This window comes from Hypanus sabinus, chromosome 22 (assembly GCF_030144855.1).
Source record: "Hypanus sabinus isolate sHypSab1 chromosome 22, sHypSab1.hap1, whole genome shotgun sequence".
Classification (NCBI taxonomy): Eukaryota; Metazoa; Chordata; class Chondrichthyes; order Myliobatiformes; family Dasyatidae; genus Hypanus; species Hypanus sabinus.
In genome coordinates, this window is record NC_082727.1 from 18805295 (window position 1) to 18827557 (window position 22263).

The window sequence follows — 22263 nt, forward strand, 5'->3', positions numbered from 1 at the left end:
CCTCGCACGCCAGAACCAAACCGCGCTGAGGACCAGGACACGGGGCGGGAGCGAACGGCTCCGCCATCGGTGTTTAAGGAAATCAGTGCAGGGGCGAGGTCAGGGGTCAGGGGTCAGCGCGGCGCCGTTGCTGTGGAGACGGAGCAGGTGTTGGGCGCGATGGCGGCGGGGAATTGGCTGGGCCGCCTGAGAGCGGCGGAGAAAACAGCGATGGTTCAGGAAGGTGAGCGGGGAGGGGTGCGTACGAGGGAGACTGAGGGCGAGGGGTGCGTACGAGGGAGACAGGGCGAGGGGTGCGTACGAGGGAGACTGAGGGCGAGGGGTGCGTACGAGGGAGACTGAGGGCGAGGGGTGCGTACGAGGGAGACTGAGGGCGAGGGGTGCGTACGAGGGAGACTGAGGGCGAGGGGTGCGTACGAGGGAGACCGAGGGCGAGGGGTGCGTACGAGGGAGACCGAGGGCGAGGGGTGCGTACGAGGGAGACCGAGGGCGAGGGGTGCGTACGAGGGAGACCGAGGGCGAGGGGTGCGTACGAGGGAGACCGAGGGCGAGGGGTGCGTACGAGGGAGACCGAGGGCGAGGGGTGCGTACGAGGGAGACTTGAGGGCGAGGGGTGCGTACGAGGGAGACTTGAGGGCGAGGGGTGCGTACGAGGGAGACTGAGGGCGAGGGGTGCGTACGAGGGAGACTGAGGGCGAGGGGTGCGTACGAGGGAGACTGAGGGCGAGGGGTGCGTACGAGGGAGACTGAGGGCGAGGGGTGCGTACGAGGGAGACTGAGGGCGAGGGGTGCGTACGAGGGAGACTGAGGGCGAGGGGTGCGTACGAGGGAGACTGAGGGCGAGGGGTGCGTACGAGGGAGACTGAGGGCGAGGGGTGCGTACGAGGGAGCGAGGGCGAGGGGTGCGTACGAGGGAGACTGAGGGCGAGGGGTGCGTACGAGGGAGACTGGGCGAGGGGTGCGTACGAGGGAGACCGAGGGCGAGGGGTGCGTACGAGGGAGACCGAGGGCGAGGGGTGCGTACGAGGGAGCGAGGGCGAGGGGTGCGTACGAGGGAGCGAGGGCGAGGGGTGCGTACGAGGGAGACCGAGGGCGAGGGGTGCGTACGAGGGAGACCGAGGGCGAGGGGTGCGTACGAGGGAGACCGAGGGCGAGGGGTGCGTACGAGGGAGACCGAGGGCGAGGGGTGCGTACGAGGGAGACCGAGGGCGAGGGGTGCGTACGAGGGAGACCGAGGGCGAGGGGTGCGTACGAGGGAGACCGAGGGCGAGGGGTGCGTACGAGGGAGACCGAGGGCGAGGGGTGCGTACGAGGGAGACCGAGGGCGAGGGGTGCGTACGAGGGAGACCGAGGGCGAGGGGTGCGTCCGAGGGAGACCGAGGGCGAGGGGTGCGTCCGAGGGAGACCGAGGGCGAGGGGTGCGTCCGAGGGAGACCGAGGGCGAGGGGTGCGTCCGAGGGAGACCGAGGGCGAGGGGTGCGTCCGAGGGAGACCGAGGGCGAGGGGTGCGTACGAGGGAGACCGAGGGCGAGGGGTGCGTACGAGGGAGACCGAGGGCGAGGGGTGCGTACGAGGGAGACCGAGGGCGAGGGGTGCGTACGAGGGAGACCGAGGGCGAGGGGTGCGTACGAGGGAGACCGAGGGCGAGGGGTGCGTACGAGGGAGACCGAGGGCGAGGGGTGCGTACGAGGGAGACCGAGGGCGAGGGGTGCGTACGAGGGAGACCGAGGGCGAGGGGTGCGTACGAGGGAGACCGAGGGCGAGGGGTGCGTACGAGGGAGACCGAGGGCGAGGGGTGCGTACGAGGGAGACCGAGGGCGAGGGGTGCGTACGAGGGAGACCGAGGGCGAGGGGTGCGTACGAGGGAGACCGAGGGCGAGGGGTGCGTACGAGGGAGACCGAGGGCGAGGGGTGCGTACGAGGGAGACCGAGGGCGAGGGGTGCGTACGAGGGAGACCGAGGGCGAGGGGTGCGTACGAGGGAGACCGAGGGCGAGGGGTGCGTACGAGGGAGACCGAGGGCGAGGGGTGCGTACGAGGGAGACCGAGGGCGAGGGGTGCGTACGAGGGAGACCGAGGGCGAGGGGTGCGTACGAGGGAGACCGAGGGCGAGGGGTGCGTACGAGGGAGACCGAGGGCGAGGGGTGCGTACGAGGGAGACCGAGGGCGAGGGGTGCGTACGAGGGAGACCGAGGGCGAGGGGTGCGTACGAGGGAGACCGAGGGCGAGGGGTGCGTACGAGGGAGACCGAGGGCGAGGGGTGCGTACGAGGGAGACCGAGGGCGAGGGGTGCGTACGAGGGAGACCGAGGGCGAGGGGTGCGTACGAGGGAGACCGAGGGCGAGGGGTGCGTACGAGGGAGACCGAGGGCGAGGGGTGCGTACGAGGGAGACCGAGGGCGAGGGGTGCGTACGAGGGAGACCGAGGGCGAGGGGTGCGTACGAGGGAGACCGAGGGCGAGGGGTGCGTACGAGGGAGACCGAGGGCGAGGGGTGCGTACGAGGGAGACCGAGGGCGAGGGGTGCGTACGAGGGAGACCGAGGGCGAGGGGTGCGTACGAGGGAGACCGAGGGCGAGGGGTGCGTACGAGGGAGACCGAGGGCGAGGGGTGCGTACGAGGGAGACCGAGGGCGAGGGGTGCGTACGAGGGAGACCGAGGGCGAGGGGTGCGTACGAGGGAGACCGAGGGCGAGGGGTGCGTACGAGGGAGACCGAGGGCGAGGGGTGCGTACGAGGGAGACCGAGGGCGAGGGGTGCGTACGAGGGAGACCGAGGGCGAGGGGTGCGTACGAGGGAGACCGAGGGCGAGGGGTGCGTACGAGGGAGACCGAGGGCGAGGGGTGCGTACGAGGGAGACCGAGGGCGAGGGGTGCGTACGAGGGAGACCGAGGGCGAGGGGTGCGTACGAGGGAGACCGAGGGCGAGGGGTGCGTACGAGGGAGACCGAGGGCGAGGGGTGCGTACGAGGGAGAGCGAGGGCGAGGGGTGCGTACGAGGGAGAGCGAGGGCGAGGGGTGCGTACGAGGGAGAGCGAGGGCGAGGGGTGCGTACGAGGGAGAGCGAGGGCGAGGGGTGCGTACGAGGGAGAGCGAGGGCGAGGGGTGCGTACGAGGGAGAGCGAGGGCGAGGGGTGCGTACGAGGGAGAGCGAGGGCGAGGGGTGCGTACGAGGGAGAGCGAGGGCGAGGGGTGCGTACGAGGGAGAGCGAGGGCGAGGGGTGCGTACGAGGGAGTTTGAGGGCGCGTGGGGATGATAACGCAACAATGAGCTTAAATTATTATGCCCAAATTTAGGCTCAGTTTGCACATAATCGTTTATTTTGTTATAGTTTAAAATATTATGTCAATACAATTTAAATCTGGTGTGAGCTAAATTATTGCTCTCTGGCGAACGATAGACTTGCACAGGTGGGTCCGTGTTCATACAAGTGATAGCCTCATTTTCTCTTAAAGGGACATTCATACTTTTATTATGTTTGTGTTTACCCGAATCGTATTTACCCCAGAACAGTTTATTTATCGGAAATGGCCTTTGCAGATTGTTATTCCTCGTGGAGTGTAGAGCTATGTTGCTGATAGTTTGCTTTCACAGTAACAACTAATTCATCACGAGCTTACGGTGAGAGGGTTACACAACAGGTACATCAACATGTACAGTGAATATTTCAAAGAGCAGCAATCTGAGGCTGGGCTGGACCTCCTAAGTGTCGCCATGCTTCCAGTGGTAATGTAGCACACCCACAGTTTACTAACCCTAACTCAGAAGAAAGCCACGTGTTCACGGGGAGAATATTCAAACTCCTTACAGACAGTGGAGGAATTGAACCCTCCACTAACTGCTACAGTACAGGACCTAAGAGTGTGCTGGGGTAGCCCGCAGGTGTTGTTACACATTCCGTTGCCAACACAGCATGCCTGTTATGTTCAGCAGAACGTTATAGATCATAAGACATGGGAGCAGAATTAGGCCATTCTGCCCATCGAGTCTGCTTCACTATTCCATCATGCTGATCCCAGATCCCACTCAACCCCATACACCTGCCTTCTCGCCATATCCTTTGATGCCCTGACCGATCAGGAAACGATCAATTTTCACCTTAAATACACGCAAGGATTCGGTCTCTACCGCAGTCTGTGGCAGAGCATTCCACAGATTCACTACTGTTTGGCTAAAATAAAATTCCTCCTTACCTCTGTTCTAAAGAAGGAGAATGCCCTTAACTCCTGGTGGAGTCATTGGGGCGCCATCATGACAAGCTTTTTGCACCAATCTTATTGGTGATTGCTCATCATGTGGCGTTTCTGTACCATTCTCCAGTTTTTTTTTTCCGAGGCTGAGTTGCTAGCTCGATGCTCAACCCAGCACTGATGGAAAGCGTGCAAGGGAGCCGGCTGGGTTTGAACTTGGGCCCATTCGCTCCGGAGTCCAGCACTGATGCCACTACGACACCAGTCATATCTGTTCTAAAGGGTTGCCCCTCAATTTTGAGGCTATGCCCTCTAGTTCTGGATACCCTCACCACAGGACATTTCCTCTCCACATCCACCCTATCTTGTCCTTTCAACATTCAGTAGGTTTCAATGAGATCCCCACACGTTCCTCTAAATTCCAGTGAGTATGGAGTGCATTTAAGAGTCAGTGACATTTCAGGGCCGGGGGTCATGTATGGATGAGATAAGGGTTGAAGAATTTTGTTTATCAGTGAACCAGGTGGGATTCTGTGCCATGCTGTGGAGAGAGTTTAGTGTAGGGGGAGGATATTGTGCAGATATAAGGAGGAGAATGGAGTTTAGAAGAATGAGGGGAGATCTCATTGAAAACGATCAAATAATGAAAGGCCTAGGTGGAGAGGATGTTTCCTATAGTGGGCGAGTCTAGGACCAGAGGACACAGCTTCAGAATAGAGGGACGTCCATTTAGAACAGAGATGAGGAGGAGGTTCTTTAGCCAGAGGGTGGTGTATCTGTGGAAGTTATTGCTACAGATGGCTGTGGAGAAGTCATTGGGTATATTTAAAGCGGAGATTAGTAGGTTTTTAATTAGGATGTCAAAGGCTAAGGGGAGATGGCAGTAAATGGGGTTGATAGGGATAATAAATTAGTTGTGATGGAATGGTGGAGCAGACTCAATGCACAGAGTGGCCTAATTCTGCTCCTATGTCTTATGGCTTTAATGCTGCTGGTGCCAGAACAAGATGGGCATGGTGTGGAGATAAATGGAACTGGTTTAATATTGTCACACGTACCAAGATACAGTGAAAAGCTTGTCTTGCTAATTGTCCATTCAGCTCAGGTCATTACACGTGTGATACATTGATAAACTGGGATTGTTGAGTTTTCTGGAATTGGCCAGAACTCAAATAAGGCTTATTCTGTAGCGCTGATAGTCTACCCTAAGCCTGTGAAAATAAAGATGCCAGTGGTGCTGATTATTACTGTACCTGACTGTCCCCTGCAAACCCAGGTCGGAGGAAAGTACATTACGTGTTTCCTGATGGCGCTGAAATGGTGGAAGAGTATGAAATTAGCAGTGATGAGCTCAAAGGTGAGAATTTGAAGTTAATTTCCTCTGGTAACTTGCTGGTTTAGTATATGTATTATTTATTGTTCACTTGTATTAATGTCACCTTTTAAAGTTAATAAGAGTAATGTGGGGTGATCACTAACAAGTAACATCTGTGTCATGCAAGTGCCTGCCATTGAACGCTGGGTCTAAGCACATGAACGTTCATTGACATTGCCAACTCCCTCTCTCCTACCATCACCAGAAACTCAGCAGGACTGGCCACGTGATTACAGTCAATACACGGCAGGTTAGGTCAAATCTTGTGATGACCTCTTGGTATGCTGCAGACTTTCCACCGTCTGCAAGGGACTAGTTAAGCATCTAATCGAACACTCTCCACTTGTCTGCCTGTCGTGGTGGGGGTGTGTTTTCATGGTGTATGTCCTGGTTTCGTTAGTACTCCCAAAGTGCCTCACATTCCGATTCCTCCTTGTATCAGTGCACATCAAAGCACACAGTGAAATGCATCTTCTGCATTAACAACTAACACACCCGAGGATGCTGAGAGCAGCCTGCAAGTGTTGCCACACATTAGTTTTAAAGTTAAGATTTTCAGTACTTCCCTTTGTGTTTTTAATTTTCAGTTTTCAGTTTTAAGAGGGGAAATTTTTAAAGTAGATTTGAGAAGCAAGTTTTCCACTTAAGAGGTTGCTGCATATATGGAATGAGTTACCAGAGGTAGTAGTAGAGGCAGGTATAATTACAATATTTAGAAGGTATTTGGATGGGTAATTGGAACGGAAGGATTGAGAGGATTATGGGCCAAATACAGGAAAATGGGTATAGTTTAGATGGGCATCATGATGGTATGGACAAGGTGGGTTGAAGGGCCTGTTTCAGCACTGTATAACTACGACTACATGCAGTCCTGCAGTCCTCTGGTAACTTATTCAAGGCCAGCAAAGATGTAACATCTGAGCCAGAGCCACAGCAGTCTTTTTGGTTACGTTCCATAGCAGACTGACTTATAAATCCCATCTGGCCCTGGGAATTTATCCACCTTTAAACCCATTAAGCTATCGAGTACTTCCTCTTTATGGAAACTTGCAATCAACTTTCATCTTCCCTTTTGCGGAGCTCTCCACGTACAAAGTCTGTTTCTTTATGAAAGGTATTCATTTAGTACCTCACCTATACCTTCTTGCACATGTTGCCTCTTTGTCCCTAACAGCCCTAGCTACTTCCTGTTTTTTCTTTTCTCCTTAATATACATAGAAATCATCTTTTAATTTACCTTAATCCTGTCTGATACTTTGTGGTTATTTTTGTGATTTTTTTTTTGCCTTAGTAATTTACTTTAAGTGTACACTTTTTATACTCTTGACGGGCTCCGACTTTAGGTTTTTATACCCTGACATCCAGGGTGCCTATACTGGTAACTCTCAATACTCTATATCTTCCAAAACACCTTTTTCCCTATTCTTTCCTACATTTTGTAGGCAAACCTCAAAAGCTCAACATAAATTTATTATTAAGGTACATATACTGTACGCCATCATGGACGATCCAGAACCCAGCTGCGAAAGGAGGAGGGTTGGGCATGGAAGAAGCCCAATCCCGTAAAAACCCAGTGCTACAGAAGCTTCAAAACCCTCCTCCCTGGCCGAGGATGAGCTACAACTGGGGACAAGTTGAAAGACTGGTCCAGGGCAGGATTCTGGTGAGCTGCTGCAGGTGACCTGTGCCACATTAGGGGTGATGGGCTTAAGAAGCAGATATACTGTAAATGTCACAATATACTACCCTGAGATTCAGTTTCTCATGGAGAAACACTGTAGAATCAATAGATCTCTCAAAGCTCTCATTATTTCCACGTTGTATGTTGTTTTGTATATATTGCTGTTTGTTAACTTCTCTGCATCTCCATTTCATTAGTGTGACGTGATGAGGATGTTAGGAGAATTCAGGGTGACTTGGATAGGCTGAGTGAGTGGGCAGATACTTGGCAGATGATGTTTAATGTGAATAAGTGTGAGATTATCCACTTTGGGAGTAAGAACAAGAAAGCAGATTATTATCTGAACGATGTAGAGTTAGGTAAGGGAGAAATACAAAGAGATCTAGGAGTCCTTGTTCATCAGTCACTGAAGGTGAATGAGCAAGTGCACCAGGCAGTGAAGAAGGCTAAAGGAATGTTGGCCTTTATTACAAAGGGAATTGAGTACAAGAGCAAGGAAATCCTTTTGCATTTGTACAGGGCCCTGGTGAGACCACACCTGGAGTATTGTGTACAGTTTTGGTCTCCAGGGTTAAGGAAGGACATCCTGGCTGTAGAGGAAGTGCAGCGTAGATTCACAAGGTTAATTCCTGGGATGTCCGGACTGTCTTACGCAGAGAGGTTAGAGAGACTGGGCTTGTACACGCTGGAATTAAGGAGATTGAGAGGGGATCTGATTGCAACATATAAGATTATTAAGGGATTGGACAAGATAGAGGCAGGAAATATGTTCCAGATGCTGGGAGAGTCCAGTACCAGAGGGCATGGTTTGAGAATAAGGGGTAGGTCATTTAGGACAGAGTTAAGGGAAAAACTTCTTCTCCCAGAGAGTTGTGGGGGTCTGGAATGCACTGCCTCGGAAGGCAGTGGAGGCCAATTCTCTGGATGCTTTCAAGAAGGAGCTAGATAGGTATCTTATGGATAGGGGAATCAAGAGATATGGGGACAAGGGAACCGGGTATTGATAGTAGGTGATCAGCCATGATCTCAGAATGGTGGTGCAGGCTCGAAGGGCCGAATGGTCTACTTCTGCACCTATTGTCTATTATCCCTTCCTTTTTAATTGTGTATTTTTTTTCCTTTTCAGTCTGTATGTTCCTCGTTCTCTCTGTGGGTCTTTGTGTTCCTCCTCGAGTTTTGCATTTGGGTGTCTTCCCTTTGCCTCCTGCCTACCTCGGGGGGGGGGGGGTGGGGGGTGTGTGTGTGTGTAAGGAATGGGGCATGTTTTGCTTTTGTTGCTTTTTGTGTTCTGTGTTGTTCTGTCGAGCATTGTGGGGGTACGTTATGTTGGCACCGGCATGTGTGATGACCTGTGTGCCCTGCCCCAGCGCCTCCTTAGGCTGTGTTGTTGTTAGCGTAAAAGGCCCATTTCACTGTGTGTTTTGATGTACGTGAGATAAAAATGCCCCTCCCTTGGACAACATCGGTGGCATGGAGAGGGGAGACTTGCAGCTTGGGCAACTGCTGGTCTTCCATACAACCTTGCCCAGGCTTGTGCCCTGGAAACTTCCCAAGGTGCAAATCCATGGTCTATCAAGACTAACGGAGGTTTAAGCACTCGTGAGATAAATGAATTGGAATGCGTGCTGTGTCAGCTCTAACAAGCTCGGCAACACCTAGAACACTTGATGCTTACTTGAGGCACCCTTTTAATTACTGGAAAAGTACTTTCTCCTTGTTACTGGCTGTGGAGCGTATTGTGTGTTCAGGGCACTCCATTTACTCTCCCAGGATGCTCTTACAGCACCAGGTTCATCCCTGAGCCGTCAGGAAACTGAACCAGAGGGGATAGCTTCACTCATTCCATCACTGAAGTGCACTCACCTGAAGGAGTGTCTCGGTCTGAATTGTCAACTGTTTACTCTTTTCCTTTGATGCTGCCGGGCCTGCTGAGTTCCTCCAGCATTTTGATTTCCAGCATCTGCAGACTTTCTCTTGTTTGTGGTTCTTAAAATATATTTCCCAATTACTCTTAATTTGTTTCCCTTGTTATACCAGTTCTTTATTTTTCCAAATACTCCCATTGTCAACTATTGCACATACTAATACAGAAATGGAGAAGTATTTTGGTGAGACCTGCTTGCATGTCTAGGTGAAGGATGTGCTGGCATTGGGGAGGGTACAGAGGAGGTCACAAGAATGGTCATGGGAATGAAAGGGTTAATGTCAGAGGAGCATTTGATGGCTCTATGCTGGTACCTGCTGGAATTTAGAAGAATGAGTGGGGAATCTCATTGAAACCTATTGAAAGGCCTAGAGTGGATGTTTCCTATGGCGGGCGAGTCCAGGACCAGAAGGCGCAGCCTCAGAATCGAAGACTGTCTCTTTAGAACAGAGATGAGGAGGAATTTCTTTAGGCAGAGGGTGGTGAATCTGAAATTCTTTGCAACAGGCAGTTGGGCAGGCAAGTCATTGGGTATTTTTAAAGCAAAGGTTGATACAGTTGAAGTCAGAAGTCTACATACACCTTAGCCAAATACATTTATACTCAGTTTTTCACAATTCCTGACTTTTAATCCTAGAAAACATTCCTTGTCTTAGGTCAGTTAGGATCAGAACTTTATTTTAAGAATGTGAAATGTCAGAATAATAGTAGAGAGAATGATTTATTTCAGCTTTTATTTCTTTCATCACATTCCCAGTGGGTCAGAAGTTTACATACACTTTGTTAGTATTTGGTAGCATTGCCTTTAAATTGTTTAACTTAGGTCAAACGTTTTGGGTAGCCTTCCACAAGCTTCTCACAATAAGTTGCTGGAATTTTGTTTACAGACAGATTATTTCACTTTTAATTGACTATATCACAACTCCAGTGGGTCAGAAGTTTACAAACAGAATCAAAAGAAATCAGCGAAGACCTCAGAAAAAAAAATTGTGCACCTCCATAAGTCTGGTTCATTCTTGGGAGCAACTTCCAAAAGCTGAAGGTACCACGTTCATCTGTACAAACAATAGTACACAAGTATAAACACCATGGGACCACGTAGCTGTCATACTGCTCAGGAAGGAGACGCATTCTGTCTCCTAGAGATGAACGTAGTCTGGCATGAAAAGGACAAATCAATCCCAGAACAACAGCAAAGGACCTTGTGAAGATGCTGGAGGAAACAGGTAGACAAGTATCTATATCCACAGTAAAACGAGTCCTATATCAACATAACCTGAAAGGCTGCTCAGCAAGGAAAAAGTCACTGCTACAAAACCGCCAGAAAAAAAACCAGACTACAGTTTTTAAGTGCACATGGGGACAAAGATCTTACTTTTTGGAGAAATGTCCTCTGGTCTGATGAAACAAAAATTGAACTGTTTGGCCATAATGATCATCATTATGTTTGGAGGAAAAAGGGTGAGGCTTGCAAGCTGAAGAACACCATCCCAACTGTGCAGCATGGGGGTGGCAGCATCATGTTGTGGGGATGCTTTGCTGCAGGAGGGACTGGTGCACTTCACAAAATAGATGGCATTATGTGGAAGGAAAATTATGTAGATATATTGAAGCAATGTTTCAAGAAGACATCAGCCAGGAAGTTAAAGCTCGGTCGCAAATGGGTCTTCCAAATGGACAATGACCCCAAGCATACCTCCGAAGTTGAAGCAGAATTGCTTAAGGACAACAAAGTCAAGGTATTGGAGTGGCCATCACAAAGCCCTGACCTCAATCCGATAGAAAATTTGTGGGCAGTACTGAAAATGTGTACAAGAGCAAGGAGGCCTACAAACCTGACTCAGTTACACCAGTTCTGTCTGGAGGAATGGAACAAAATTCCAGCAACTTATTGTGAGAAGCTTGTGGAAGGCTACCCAAAACGTTTGACCCAAGTTAAACAATTTAAAGGCAATGCTACCAAATACTAACAAAGTGTATGTAAACTTCTAACCCACTGGGAATGTGATGAAAGAAATAAAAGCTGAAATAAATCATTCTCTCTACTATTATTCTGACATTTTACATTCTTAAAATAAAGTTGTGATCCTAACTGATCTAAGACAGGGAATGTTTTCTAGGATTAAAAGTCAGGAATTGTGAAAAACTGAGTTTGAATGTATTTGGCTAAGGTGTATGTAAACTTCTGACTTCAACTGTAATTACTAAGGGCATTAGAGGTTGTTAGTAGAAGGGAGAAGGTGCATAGTGTTGGTCTCTGCACCCTGTGTTACAGTGTTATTTTTATTTAGAGATACAGCACAGTAACAGGCCCTTTCACCTCAACAAGCCTGCACTGCCCAATTACACCCATGTGACCAATTAATATCCTAACTTGTACGTCTTTTGAATGCGAGAGGAAACAGAAGCACTTGGAGAAAACCCATGTGGCCATGGGGTGAACGAACAGACTCCCTACAGACAGCGGTGGGGATTGAACCCGATCTTACAGCTGCTCCTGTCAGCTCTGTTACTGTGCCGTGTTGTTGTGGTTATGGGAGTGATGTCACATAGGCTGTTACTGTCTCAGTAGTTACCTTTGTTCCTGTCTGTTCGGTAACGTTTCATTACAGAATTAAACTCGGCGCCCATATTCAGTCCAGATTAGGACACTGCGGAATACATATAGAGCCTGTATATACATTGCCCACATTTTACTGCACATATCCGTAGAATGTTGCATTTCCATTCACTTTAAGACCTTTGCTTGTAGTTAGAAAGTGGAAGCAGAAGACTACGCTGGGATCCCCTGGACAGTGGCAATTCGAGGTGGGGGAAGCGTACTCTAGAGTTGTCGGGAGCCTCGAGCAGCCGCTGATACAGGAGAGTAGCAGCAATGTAAGTGCTCGTAGAGCAAGTGGTTTAAATGTCTCTGCCAAAGCATTGTAAGATTTATTTATGTGGGTGCACCTGTGGTACAAGGGTAGATGGGTAGTTTCTGTCAGTTTAGGAATACATGTGTACAGGGAGAGGGCAGGCATTCGTAAATTTACAGAGACTACCTGACTTTGATCTGTTGATAACCACCCATTCTGCACTGACTTAAACAGAAACAAAAATCATTTGTCCTTTGAGTCTACTGCACAGAGTTCCACTTTCCTCCTGAGCCCTGTAAAACTTTGGATTTCCTAGTAATCTAGAAACCTTTCCATCTTGGTTCAAGTAACTGGTGACGCCCACAACTCAAAGATGGAGAAATTTTAAGATTCACAGCTCCTTAACTGAAAAATAATTCCTTTTTGACTTCATCTTAAGTAGTTGGCCTTTTATCCTGAAACCATGTCCCTTGGTTTTGAGAGTCCCCCCCCCACCCCCTCCAGGGAAAGCATCAGTATCTGTTAATCCCCTCTCTATTGTGGTTTGGTAATATCACTTGCCTTTCATTCTTCTGAATTGCAGATTATACTGTTTTAAAGTCAATACTTTATAAACGCAGAAACTTCCTAGAACTTTCTCTGTAGCTGTTGCACTTCATTCCACACAGATACTGTTTTACCTTGTTCTGCCATGATGCACTGTGTAATAATTTGATCTGTAAGAATAGTTATGCAAGCTTTTCATTGTATATTGTTGCATGTGACAATAATAAACCAATTCCAGTAACTTATTTGTGTTTTTAAATCAATGCAGCCAATATTTACAAGAAAGGACACAAAGACCTGCTTCCAGTGGCGGATTCGAAATCTACCGTACCCCAAAAATGTGTACAGCGTTACCGTTGACCCAGATGAGCAACGTTGTATTGTGAGGACATCTAACAAAAAGTAATCAGCCTAAGGCTCAGGCATAAATTGGTTGAGCCAGTTTTCTTCTGTGCTGTTGCAGTTCCATGATATGTCTATGCCAAGGGTGTCTCCTCTTTTGAGGAGATGTGTGGGATATGTGTGGGATAGCAAGGTTGGCTGATCAGGTACCTTATCAGGTAGCAGCAACTCAATGCATAAAAAGCATGTAGACATCGATAAGAGGTTCAGTTACACAATAAATTCTGCAGATGCTGTAAATTCAAAGCAACACACACAAAATGCTGGAGGAACTCAGCAGATCAAGCAGCATCTATGGAAATGAATAAACAGTTGACATTTTGGCTGAGACCCTTCAACAGGACTAGAAAGGAAGGGGAAGATACCAGAGTGAAAAGTTAGAAGGATATAGGTTGGTGGGAAAGGTAAAGGGTTGGAAATGAAGGAATCTGATAGGAGAGGAAAGTGGACTGTAGGAGAAAAGGAAGGAGGAGGGGCACTGGGGGAGGCGATGGGCAGGTGAGAAAAGCAAAGTGAAATGGGAGGCTTTTTTTAAAAAAAATTTTATTAGTTTTTCAAAACATTTTACAAATTAAAAACCCCAAATCCCAATGAGGAACATTAAAACAGTGCAAAATTAAGCATACAATAACAATATACTACAAAGGAAGAGAGTTTAGCAAAAAAAAAGCACCTGAATTAAAGACAAGTAAGCTTAGTGTCCTCCCCAAGCCCCACAACACAAGAAAAAACAACAGCAACTCCAGACCAACCACAACACAATATAGAGAGTATAAGTCAGGACAGCCGAACTCCCAGACTGTGAATGCACTCAGCAACAGAGGATAATAATGCCTTCTACCAGAAAAAAAAAGGAGCTGAAAGCAAGGGACTGAAAAAAAAACCCTAGTCAAGAGGAAGGTTATGAAAGTACTTGATAAAAGGTCCCCAGACATGGAACTTTAGATCCGAATTGAGAACTGAATAATGAATTTTTTCGAGGTCCAGCCATTGAGCATGAGTGGGCGGGGCAACATCTCTCCACCTAAGGAGGATCAAAGGCATTTTTTTTACTGGAAGGAGAAATCAATATTCATACCATTTGGTTGGAGGCTACCCAGATGGAATATTAGGTATACACATAATATGCTGGAGGAACTCAGCTGATCAGGCAGCATCAATGGAAATGAATAAACAATTGACATTTCAAGCTGAGACCCGTCTTCAGGACTGAAAAGGAAGGGGTAAGACATCAGAATAAAATGGTAGGAGGTGGGGGGGGGGGGAAGGAAAACTAGAAGCTGATAGGTGAAGCTCGGTGGATTGGAATGTTAAAGGGCTGGAGAAAAATAAATTAATAGGAGAGGAGAGTGGGCCATAGGAGAAAGGGAAGGAAGAGAGGACCCAGGGGGAGATGATAGGCAGTTTAGAAGAGGTGAGAGGCCAGAGTGGGGAATAGAAGAAGAGGGAAAGGGGAGGGAATTTTTTTTACGGGAAGGAGAAATTGATATTCATGCCGTCAGGTTGGAGGCCACTCAGACGGAGTATAAGGTTTTGTTCTCCATCATGACAGTGGCTTCATCTTGGCACATAAGGGGACCATGGACTGACATATCAGAACAGGAATGGGAATCAGAATTTAAATGTTTGTCCACTGGGAAGTTCCACTTTTGGTGGATGGAACGAAGGTGCTAAATGAAGCAGTCCTCCAATTTACAACAGGTCTCACCTATGCAGAGGAGGCCGTTTTGGGTGCACCTGAAATAATAGATGACCCCAGCAGGTGAAGTGTTGCCCCACCTGGAAGGACTGTTTGGAAACCTGAATGGAGGTCAATGGGCTGGTGAAGCACTTTGGCTTCTTGTAGGGATAAACGTTGGGAGGAAGGTTAGTTGAGAAACAAATGGATAAGGGAATCACAGGGGGAGCGATCCCTGCAGAAATCATGGAGTGGGGGTGGAAGTAAAGATATGTTTACTGGTGGAATCCTTTTGGAGATGGCAGAAGCTGTGGAGGATAATGTGTTACATGTGGAAACTGATGGATGGTAGGTAAAGATGAAGATCTCTATCACTGTTAAGGCAGTGGGAAGATGGGGTGACAGTGGATGTCCGAGACATGGAGGAGATGCGGGTGAGGGCAGCCTCAAAGGTGGAGTTTCAGTTGTTCAGAAAAAAAACATCAGAATGGGGAAGAAATGTGATCTAAATGACTTTGATCGTGGAATGACTGTTGGTACCAGATGTGGTGGTTTGAGTATCTCAGACACTGCTAATCTGGAATTTTTCACACACAAGTCTAGAGTTTACAGAGAATGGTGCGAGAAACCAAAAACATCCCGTGAGTGGCAGTTCTAAGGGTAAAAACGCCTTAGTAATGAGAGAAGTCAGAGGATAATGGCCAGACTGGTTCAAGCTGACAGGAAGGCAAAAGTGTTGTGAAGGTCTGTGTTACAACAGTGTTGTGCAGAAGAGCATCTCTGAATATACATGTGGATGGGCTTCAGGAGTTACCTAATAAAGTGGCCACTGAGTGTGATAATAAACCTGATTGTGATACTGAATTCTCTCCGTATAGTAACCAAATACATTGAAGGCAGATTTTCAGATTTTTTTTGGGGGTGGGGTGGTCAGGGGATATTGACTAAACAGATAGAAAAGTAACACTGACGTCAGGATCAGATTGATTTCATCTTATTGAATAGTGTGGCAGGTACAAGGGGCCAAATGAGAGGCACCTGCTGCTGCTTTTAACACTAAATAGCAATCTGTATGCTGCTCAACATACTGTGAGTTTTTCTGCACCTGAACTCATTCTCCCAATTGGTTATTGCCACCAATGCGCCAAGTGAGCAGATAGAGTCGCGACTCAGAGATCCGTACCCTGAAGAAACTTCCCCACCAATGGTCCATGAACCATATACACCACCTCATTATTTCACTCTGTTTAGGAACTATTTATTAATTATTTCTTATTGTAACTTCTAGTGACATAGTAACATTTTAATGTGTTGCACTGTTAACTTGCAAAAGAAGTTTCACAATATACACGCACTGGTCACTTTATTAGATACACCTGTAAACCTGCTTGTTAATGTAAATATTGAACTAGCCAATCATATGGCAGCAATTCAATGCACAGAAACTTGCAGACATGGCGGTTCAGTTGTTATTCAGACCAAACATCAGTATAGGGAAGAATTGTGATTTAAGTGACTTTGACTGTGGAATAATTGTTGGTACCAGATGGAGTGGTTTGGCTATCTCAGAAATTGCTGATCTTGTGGGATTTTCATGCACAAGTCTCTAGAGATTAGATTAAAAAATTAAAAACCTCATGAGTGGCAGGTCTGTGGGTGAAAACACCTTGTTAATGAGAGTGGTTAGAGGAGAATGTCCAGACTGTTCAAGCTGATGAGAAGGTGACAGTAACTCAAATAAATGTGTTACTTTTGTGGTGTGTAGAACAACATCTTGAAGTGGATGGGTTTCAGCAGCAGAAAAACTTGCACTGGGTTCCACTCCTAAACCCTAGTTAAAGTAGCCACTGAGTATAGAATCAACTGCCATGGTGGTGTAGTATTGAAGAAAGCCCTTCGGTCCATCTTGCCTATACTGACCATGGTGCCCACCAGGCCAGTTCTATTTGACAGTGTTTGGCCCGTATCCCTCTAAACCAGGGGTTTTCAACCTGGGGTCCATGGACCACTTGCTTAATGGTATTGGTCCAGGGCATAAAAAAAAGGTTGGGAAATCCTGCTCTAAACCTTTCCTATTCATGTATTTCTAAATGTAAATATACCAGCCTCAAGCTAGATGCACACCCATCTCTGTATGAAGAAGTTTCTTCTTAGGTACCTTTTAAATTTTTCGCCTCTTACCTGAAACCTGCCTTTTTAGCACCTGCTCCCCAGGAAAAACTGTGTGCGTTCACCCTGCATGTGCCCCTCATGATTTTATACACATTCTATAAGGAGACTCCTCAGACTTGCAGCCCTAGCCCACTGAACACCTCCCTATAACTCAGGCTCTCAAGTGTTGGCAGCACCCTTGTAAATTTTCCATTCAGTGGACAAGAAAGCTGTAAGCAGTCATTTATAGCATGACTCATGACCCAGCATCTGTCGTCTCCAGAGCCTGACGCTATTGTACTCACAGAATCAAGTCTAAGCCACTGCAGATAATCTGGTCAACTTTCTGTCCTGTTAGTGGAAGCTTTTCAGTTAGCTGCTCCTAAATTTCTTGCAAAAATGACTTAATTTCAGAAAATACATTAGGATATCTTGGGGAACTCGGCTAAATGAGTAGTGTTGCAGCAACAATCTTGATTCTGCATATGTACCGTGGAGAGTATTGTAACTGGCTGGATCACTGTCTGGTATGGGGGAAGGGCGCTACTGCATAGGATCGAAGCAAGCTGCAGAGAGTTGCAAACTTAGTCATCTCCATCAGTGGCACTAACCTCCGTAATATTGAGGACATCTTCAAGGAGCAGTGCCTCAAAAAGGCTGTGTTCATCATTAAGGACCTCCATCACCCAGGTCATGTCCCCTTTTCATTACTATCATCAGGAAGGAGGAACAGAAATGATTCAGGAATAGCTGCTTCCATTTTGCCATCCGATTTCTGAATGGACATTGAACCCATGAACACTACCTCACTACTTTTAATTTCCATTTTTCTATTACTTATTTAATTTAATGATGTTTTATATATATGTATTTACAGTAATTCAAGTTATTTGGTGCTATCAGATACAATTCATATTTGTTCTTTGAACATGTCATATTATATAAATACAGGTTTTTTTGTTGCTAGTGGACTTTTTCTGATTCCAGGTATTTCAAGAAGTTCAACATTCCTGATCTGGACCGCTGCTGCCTCCCTCTGGACGGTTCTGCACTCAGCTTCACGCATGCCAACAACACCCTCATCATCACAGTGAGCACATTCAACTTCCCATACAGCTCTCACTGAGACGGCAGGTGGAATATGTGGTGGGCCTCAGCTGCGTTAGATATTTAAATCATTCCATGTCAGGCATAGTTCAAGTCTGTTAGCTCCGTGAACTCATGGAAATGGAAACTGAGTAGTGAGAGATTCAGTTAGATTGTGAATGGAGAACACTGTCCAATCCTGGTCATTCTGACTTAGGAAAGATATGAAGGCCCAGTAAATATTTACTGGAATAATTCTGGTGATGAGGGATTTCAGCTCCATGATTAGACCTGTGAAACTGTGCTTCTCAGGCCTAACCCTGATCTTAGAGTAGGTTATAAGGTTAGCACAACATTGTGGGCCAAAAGACCTGTTATGTCCTGTAGAAATATAGAACGTAATTCCATGTTCTGTGTTTTCCTTGGAGCAGACAGGTTGAAGTAAGTTTTGATAGAGGTGGATAGATCAGGCCTAGTTTAGAGTCAAAAGCCATTCCATTTGGCAGCATAGTGACTAGCTTAATGCTGTTACAGCGCCTGTGACCCAGGTTCACAGGGAGAACATACAAACTCTTATACAGGCAGCAGCAGGAATTGAACCAAGGTTGCTGGCAATGTTAACAGTATTATGCTCTGCAAAACCAGCATGCCACTCTATCTGCCTTCTTTATTGGTTTACCGCCATCTATCACCCAGCTGCCTGTCTCTCCTCCCCTACCTGCTTCAATTCATTACTGCTCCTCAGTCCAACAATCATCTCTGGTCCTCGACCATCTCCCAAATCCACTCTCGGTTCTCATTTAAACCCAAAATATCGACGACTCCTTAACCCCCACCCCCGAAGCTGCTTGACCTACGGGGTTCCTCCAGCAGATTATTGCTCCACATTTCTTTGAAAGGTAGATCACAGGCTACAGTTTCTGCGTCCAGCCTTGGAATGAAGTGGTGGAGCTGGTAGCATAAAAGCAACTTAAGAGGTGTGGTGGTTGGGGGTTAATTTAAAATGCATTCACTGGGTATTTTCCCTTCCTCTCATCAGTATCAGAAGCCAACTGCAATCCTGAAGCTGGAGCAGGAAGTGGTGCAAGAACTGAAGAAGATGAAAGTGGCTGAGGATGGAGATGTGGAGTGTAAAACACAATGACCACAGCACTCACTGGCATTCTACCTCATGCACATCTCTTGTAGTTGGGCCTACTGTTCCAAATCCATTTTTCAGCACTGTGTTAAAACATTCAATTAAGTTTCTAATGCAAAGCACCTTTGCACTGGATTGTAGAACATAGAACAGTATAGGCCTTCAGACAACATTTTACCCTACTCCACAGTCAATCTTGCCCTTCCCTCCTGTTTTACTTTCAGCCATGTGCCTAACTGAGTCTCGTACATATCCCTAATGTATGCGTTTTCATTCCTGGCAGGGTGTTCCACGATCCCGCCTATTAACCTACCTCTGACATCTGCCGCCACCCCCCCCCCATACTCAAATCACCATAAACGCGTACCCGCTCTCATCAGCCATTTCTGATCTGTGATTAGTTGCGTCGATGTTGGATATGGCCACAGCATTCAGCTCCCAGGCCCTCAACCCACTCCACAATTTCAGTCAGTTGCTTGTTGGGTTACTCTGCCCAGCTCTATAACTGTTGTACAAATAAGTAATTAACTTTATCATACACATTCATGTGTGTTAGGAATTTGCTGCAGTGTGTTGTGCAACAAAAACAACATTCACGTTATATTGAATAAAAATAATTTAAAATATAAAGATTAAAGTACAGTAATGGAATAAAATCTTCATAAATACCAGCTTGTATTTCACAATGTAAACAGCATTATAAAAAATGGTTTAGTGTTTATAGTGCAGTGATGTGGTAATAGATAGAATCATTGATAAATTTATTAATAGATTTACATTACAACAGCTCCCTGTGAAGCACAGTGTTATGTTATTTCGAAATGCAAGGCTTTATTTATAAAAATGCTTGCAAACATCAGGACGTTGTTACAGCCCTTGACAGCTTCTGTACATATACAAATGCAGTTACGGAAGACATTTTGTGCAACATTTATTCACAGGTCATAAAATATTTATTGGAAATAAAGACCTCGTTCTCTTTATATTAAAAAAAAGCCACAAAAGGTGAATTTTAAAGGGACTGCTGAGCTAGATGGGTGAAGGCGTGGTTTCCGTCTCATCTGCCAAGTGTGCTGGATACCTGTTGACTTCAGAAGCTCCATTCCAGATATGTCTCACTTTATGCCAAGTGCCATTTACTTTGAAAGCCATGAGTCCGCAGATGTAAAATCCAGTGTATAAAGTGCATGGGCTAAGGCAGCGTAGAGGTGCGAGGTAGTAAATCGCAGGCAGTACACAGGGCTGCTGCTAGGGCAAGACAGGAAGAACATCTGGAGGGGGTGGAAGAACAAATCAGTTAACTCACAAACTTAGCTTAATTGCTATTTATATACAGTTGCTATCAGGGCAGCAGAGGTCTGCCTGGACCCAGGAAATGCAAGGTGTCTTGATCTAACAAGTAATTATCCAGCCTCAATGTCCTGAGATTCTTCACAAGAGCAGAGTCTACTGAGTGAGGCGGTGGCACTGGGTCAGATCATGCTGGATCCTGTTCAGGATTCATGGCTCTTATGTCCTGTTCCCAGGGTGCCCAGACCCTGAGGGTGGATCTTGCTTTGTGAGGTCTTTGATGTGACCAAGTCCCAACCTGGGACACCACTGTGAAATCCAGAACTTTGTATCTGGTCAAAGCTGCAAGATGTTTAAATTAAAGAGTTAGTTAAAATGCAGACTTGCTCACAAAAAAAAACTTCACCTTTGCCTCCAAATCTGCAGGTTCAGAATCCTCATGGGGGTGGGATTCCCAGCATCACAGGGCCTGACGGAGACCAGTGATGTAGCGTAGCTACAGATGCACAGCCACCTGGCAGGAAGTCTCGGGCTTCCATCTTCCACGATGCATGTACATAAGATTCACTTAAATTTCAGTGGCTGAACTCTAGAGGTGAAATGATTATCATCCTGATAGGGAATTCACTGCCAGTTCTGTCATGTTACAACAGCACTAAGGTTAGGGTGCCGGAGAGAAATATTTGATAGTCTGACACTTACAACCCGTTTTTAACCCATGGAACGGACTTGTGTGAAGAAATGCCTAAAGAAATGGAAATTCTATGCAAACACCTGTTTTTGTGCTGGGCTGAGCATTGCTGTGACACCACAGAGCAGGAACAGAAAGCCGAATACACTGAGAAACTCTCCATTGACCCGTCTGCCTGTGATAATTACATCAACTGTGTGTGCAGGGGTGGGGGGTGGTTTCTGTAGCTATGCTCATATCCATGATTCCAACCTCTCCCACCCTCGTTAATAGAGGCTACACCCTGAAGGGTCACCTTTCTGGACTGAAAGCCCCTTTCTTGCTACAGCTTTCAAGGACAATGAATCGTATTCAGCAAGGCTAAAGGATTGATTGAGGGTAAGCTTTAAGAGAAGAAGGGTTCATAAAAAGGATTCTGATGTTTTGACTTATTGGGGATCCAATGGCCTTAAAAATACTGTTACAAATGAATGTGAGAAAGGGTGCAAGAAAAGTTTGGAGAATGGTAAGTCTGCAAATGGTTCCCATAAGAAGAAGCAGAGGCAACATTTACAGCAAAGCTGAGAAAACTGATAAGGGAGAAAGGAATGGGAGGTGATTGAACAGCCTGAATGTCTCCAGTCTGGGTGTGCAAAGGATGTTTCCTCTGGCAGAATCTAGAACTAGGGTCACTGTAAAAGGTCAAACATTTGCTTAAGTTGGTCACGAGTCTCTGAAATTTTCTGAAGAAACAGAATATTTGTCAGGTACAGGAAGACATCCCTGATCAATGAGGGGGAAGAAAGAAATTCCTTGGCATTGACATAGAGGATCTGTCCTGGGACCAGCATGTAACTGTCATCCTAAGTCATGACAGCATCTTAGAAGTTTGCATAGATTCACATGTCACCTAAAATTTTGACAAATTTTAATAGACGGATGCACAGTGAGGAGCATCCTAACTGGCTGGGAACACCACTGCCCAGGAACAGAAAAGTCTCAAGAGTGGTGGATACAGCCCAGTCCATCCTAGGCAAAGCCCTTCCCATCATTGAGCACATTTACATGGTCATCCATCATCAAAGACCCCCACCCTCCAAACCATGACCTCGCTGTTACCATTGGGCAGGAGGTCTCACCTCATCAGACTCCTGAAATGGCATGGATAACTTCACTCACCTTAACTCTGAACTAATTTTACAACCTACAGACTCTACAATTCCTGTTCTCAGTACTTTGTCAATCCTTGTTTATGTGTAGTTTTTTGAAAGTTCTAGTTTG

At 47.0% G+C, this 22263-nt stretch overlaps 2 protein-coding genes across 3 annotated transcripts in view; one reads left to right on the forward strand and one right to left on the reverse strand.

The window, feature by feature from the left end:
• The first annotated feature begins 66 nt into the window (after nt 1–66).
• On the forward strand, nt 67–19858 carry dpcd (deleted in primary ciliary dyskinesia homolog (mouse)). Its single transcript, XM_059947200.1, has 6 exons — nt 67–223; nt 5463–5543; nt 11919–12043; nt 12836–12969; nt 17786–17888; nt 18924–19858. The coding sequence occupies exons 1-6, from the start codon at nt 160–162 to the stop codon at nt 19026–19028; spliced, it is 612 nt and encodes a 203-aa protein (XP_059803183.1). The 5' UTR covers nt 67–159; the 3' UTR covers nt 19029–19858.
• The window catches only part of fbxw4 (F-box and WD repeat domain containing 4), a 259055-nt gene continuing 256139 nt past the window's right edge, over nt 19348–22263 (reverse strand). For both annotated transcript variants that reach the window (XM_059947197.1, XM_059947196.1), the window contains one exon: nt 19348–20293. In XM_059947197.1, coding sequence (XP_059803180.1) covers nt 20159–20293 — 135 coding nt within the window. In that variant the 3' untranslated portion in view covers nt 19348–20158. The remainder of the gene's footprint in view (nt 20294–22263) is intronic.